Source organism: Arachis stenosperma, chromosome 6 (genome assembly GCF_014773155.1).
Source record: "Arachis stenosperma cultivar V10309 chromosome 6, arast.V10309.gnm1.PFL2, whole genome shotgun sequence".
Lineage (NCBI taxonomy): Eukaryota > Viridiplantae > Streptophyta > Magnoliopsida > Fabales > Fabaceae > Arachis > Arachis stenosperma.
In genome coordinates, this window is record NC_080382.1 from 24,537,653 (window position 1) to 24,541,368 (window position 3,716).

Sequence of the window (3,716 nt, forward strand, 5' to 3'; positions counted from 1 at the left end):
CCCGGCTTCATCAGTCAGTTCTACTTGTCATAGTGAAATTGCATTCTATTTCGGTGTCCAATTGCCTACATTACCGCTGCATCTCCAACCACCAACTATGGCAAAATTTACCCCCTTCAGCTATCCGTATCCAAACAACAATATTATCCCCAATGCTAACCACTCAACAACATATTGTCAATCCATTTTGACGACAAATGCTCCAACAACAACTATTTTTTATCATGTTACTATGCACCACTGATCGGCTACCACCTCAGTCAAAGATACCCATTTAAATAATTGACATTGCTAAGTTTGAAAATCTCTCTATTTACAGTCCAATTTTCATAAAATCACTATGTTTAACATATAAAACAAACATTAATCACTTCAACTCTTACTACACGTGTCATGTTTTTATTAGTTGGTCAACGCGTAGCCACCACAAGCACAACCACCAGAGACGTAGCCTTTTAACTTTTTATCCATTTAACATCTTTCACAATAATATTCTCAACACTCTATTGCTCTCCATGTAAACTTGATTAACAATTTAACACTTACTTTTCATTCCTTACATAACACCTCCTTAATACTGAAGTTTATTCAATTTCATAGAATCAAATAAAAATAATTTAACCATACAAATTAAGAGAAAGTGACTCTCCTTTAAATTTTAATCTCTTTGTCACATTCCTTATTTTCTTATTTATTTATATGTGTCATATCATGTGATCTTCTTTTTTCCTTTTATGCAAGGATAAAAGTAGGTTAGGCTTCTTATTATAGACTATTTTTTAAGTGCTAAGTCTAATTTATTATTAAGTTAAATATAGTCTAACTTAAAATCTGTTAAAAAATCTATCATTATATGTTTTAAAAGAAAATTACAGTATGCAATATATTGAATTTAATGTCTATAGCAATATTTAAATTTTTAAAATATGTAAAATTATTAATAATAAATTATAACATTTAAAATATTCAAATTTCAGAATGAATTTTTAAATTATGACAAAATTATTTATATATTCATTTATATCTTAATAGCTTTCAGATCTAAGTATAAATGTATTTTGTAATAGGCCAATAAACTGAATACAAATCAAGCATAGACTTCTAAGTTCTAATAGGTCACCTAATCTATTTTCACTCCTACTTTTGTGTGACAGGTAAAATCAAAATCCAAATCTATCGCTTCTTTTGTTCAATAATTGGAAGCCTTATTTAACCTAGTTGATTGTATGAGGTGGCTTAAGTAAACTACAAGTTTGAGGAAAGGGGCGTATGTATGTGGAGTTTGGTGGATGATATGATTGTAATTCATTCATCTTGTCTATCCACGCTCACTTCTTTTTTTGGCAGAGCCACTTCAGTGCAATTTATTTACACTCTTATTTATTACACTTTCAATCATCCCTTTTTTTTGTTTGCCATACTTGAAATCTAGCTAACAGGATCATCATTACCCTGTAATATTTATTTATTTATTTATTGTTTTAGACTTGAAAGTATTCATTGCAAGCCATGCCATCCTTTTCTAAAAAAATATATTCATCGAACAATATTAAAAAAAAAATAGTTTAATTTCTAAAATAGTTAAGGATCTCTCTTAAGTCTTAAGTGATGAAATAATATAGTGATTTCACATTATCAGTTTTTCTCCGAATCCTTGGTCTCAATCATAGTTTTTGCTTTTTTGGTTTTGTTCTCTCATTCAGTATTTTAGTGTGGACCAGAATAATTAAGTACAATACAAATTAAAAACACATTGATAATAAGTCACAAATCTTTTTTTATTTGTGATATTTCTGTTTTATTACTGTGTGCGGAAAAGCTGCTGATTGATTGTATAGGGAGGGAAAAAAAAGTATTCATCGAAAAATAACTTACGTTTGTCATTTGTGTAGTTTTATTCAAAGAAAAATATAAGTTTGGAAGATTTAGTATTTTGCCGTAAAATTCATATTAATCATTAACCATAGCATATATATGGACTCCCTTTTTGGCCATTTCTGCAATAAGAAGAATAACATGCGTGCCGATCATGCCATGGCAGGAAAGTAGAATCGAAATCAAAACAAGTTTTTGGATTGAATTTATCGCCATTTTTTAATATATATTCATATATAAGATATACTAACATTTGTCTTTTACGTAGAAGAGGTACAATTCGTGTAGATTTTGTGTATCCAGCCCCATTAATATTAAATATTTATTAAAGCCAAATTAAAGCACCTCTTAGAAGAAAAGCAAAGGAACTTAATTAGGATTAAGAAGTTTTTTACATAATGTAACAGGTAATTAATGAGAAGAAAACAAGTCCAATATATATTTACCCAAATAATATTACTTCACTCCAAATGGGAAGCATACTTTAAATCTTTAATATACAAAGAGATCCTCATTTAACCATGATTATTATAGTTCCATACATTGCATCCCTTACATCCACACTTGAAACCGAAATTTGATTAATAACATAGAACTCCTTATCTCTAGATCATAAATACATACATAGATATTTATAACCCAAAAATTTAATAATAATAATTAGAACGCAAAACCCAGTTGAAGAGGAGCAAACCGAATTAATAAAATAAAAAATGAGAAAATAAATTCAAGATTTTGCATCCATAACATCTACACTAGCAGAGCAAGACAAGCAGCTTTGAAAAATCTTAAACAGAGCAGAGCAAGAAATGTCCTTAGCCTTCTTCCAAACCAAACACTTCTTCCTCTTTTCATCACACTCATCTTTATACAACTCCTTCTTCTGTTTCTTCTTCTTCCCAAAGCATTTCTGCGAACTCTCGTCTTGATTGTCTTCTTCCCTCGAAAACTTGTAGCTCCTCAGGTATATCTGCCTGCATGAGATGCTGTCCACCACCCTCGGGTGTCCGTGTCGCACTTGCGAGGAAGAAGAAGAAGAAGAAGAAGAAGAAGAAGAAGAAGCAGCAGCAGCACCACCCTTTCTTCCATTGCTGCTCACTGATCTCACAAACTCTGCATCCGATTCCGGCCACTTGTAGAGGTTGACATAGGTTGCTCTCATCGGAACACGCGCGTCGTTGATGCAGTTCGCTATGCAAACCGATGCCATTCTTCTTCTTCTTCTTTGTCACTTCTTTCTTTGTTGTTTATATTAAAAATGAGAGATAGAAGGAGAAAGCTTGGATTGCAAGAAAAGTGTATGTGGGTTTATAATAGTGGGAATGGAATGTGTTATCATGTGTGATGATTAGTAATGACTGTGTGTTCCCTACATTATTAGTTGTAATATGTGAGAGTTTGTGCTGTAATGAGAGGCTTAATTAATAATTATATTAGAATTAGATGGTAATTAATGAAAATTAATTCATATATAAAATAGGCTTTTGAGATTGAGGCAGCTATAGAGTGCCAAAACAGAGGCATAGTGGAACAATCATGAGTTCTTTTATTTATTTATTTATTTTATGTATTGACTTTTGCTTATTGATTGGTTATGTGGCGTGACTTCAATTCATTGCTCTTTCTTAATCTTATCTTGCTATTAAAATAGTTATGTCTTTTCTGCACTAAATTGAGAAGGGAAAATGGAATTTTAGTTGAATATCGTTGACTGGATTTTTCTTTATAATTTTTCAAACTGGGTCAATAATTCAGGTTAAAAACAAAAGATAAAATAGAGAAATTTCAAAATTTCTCATGAGTAGAAGTGAAATTTTATTTAGAATTTTTTTAAAAAAGAT

The 3,716-nt window shown here is 30.8% G+C and overlaps 1 protein-coding gene across 1 annotated transcript; it reads right to left on the bottom strand.

The window, feature by feature from the left end:
- Positions 1-2,358: 2,358 nt before the first annotated feature.
- Positions 2,359-3,131, bottom strand: LOC130936650 (uncharacterized). The gene has a single exon (XM_057866762.1). It carries the CDS (start codon positions 3,083-3,085, stop codon positions 2,603-2,605), a length of 483 nt encoding a protein of 160 aa, XP_057722745.1. The 5' UTR covers positions 3,086-3,131; the 3' UTR covers positions 2,359-2,602.
- Between the last annotated feature and the right edge of the window lie 585 nt (positions 3,132-3,716).

Bases quoted from the DNA above. Each gene is read 5' to 3' on its own strand.
- LOC130936650 (XM_057866762.1), bottom strand. From the start codon at position 3,085: ATGGCATCGGTTTGCATAGCGAACTGCATCAACGACGCGCGTGTTCCG.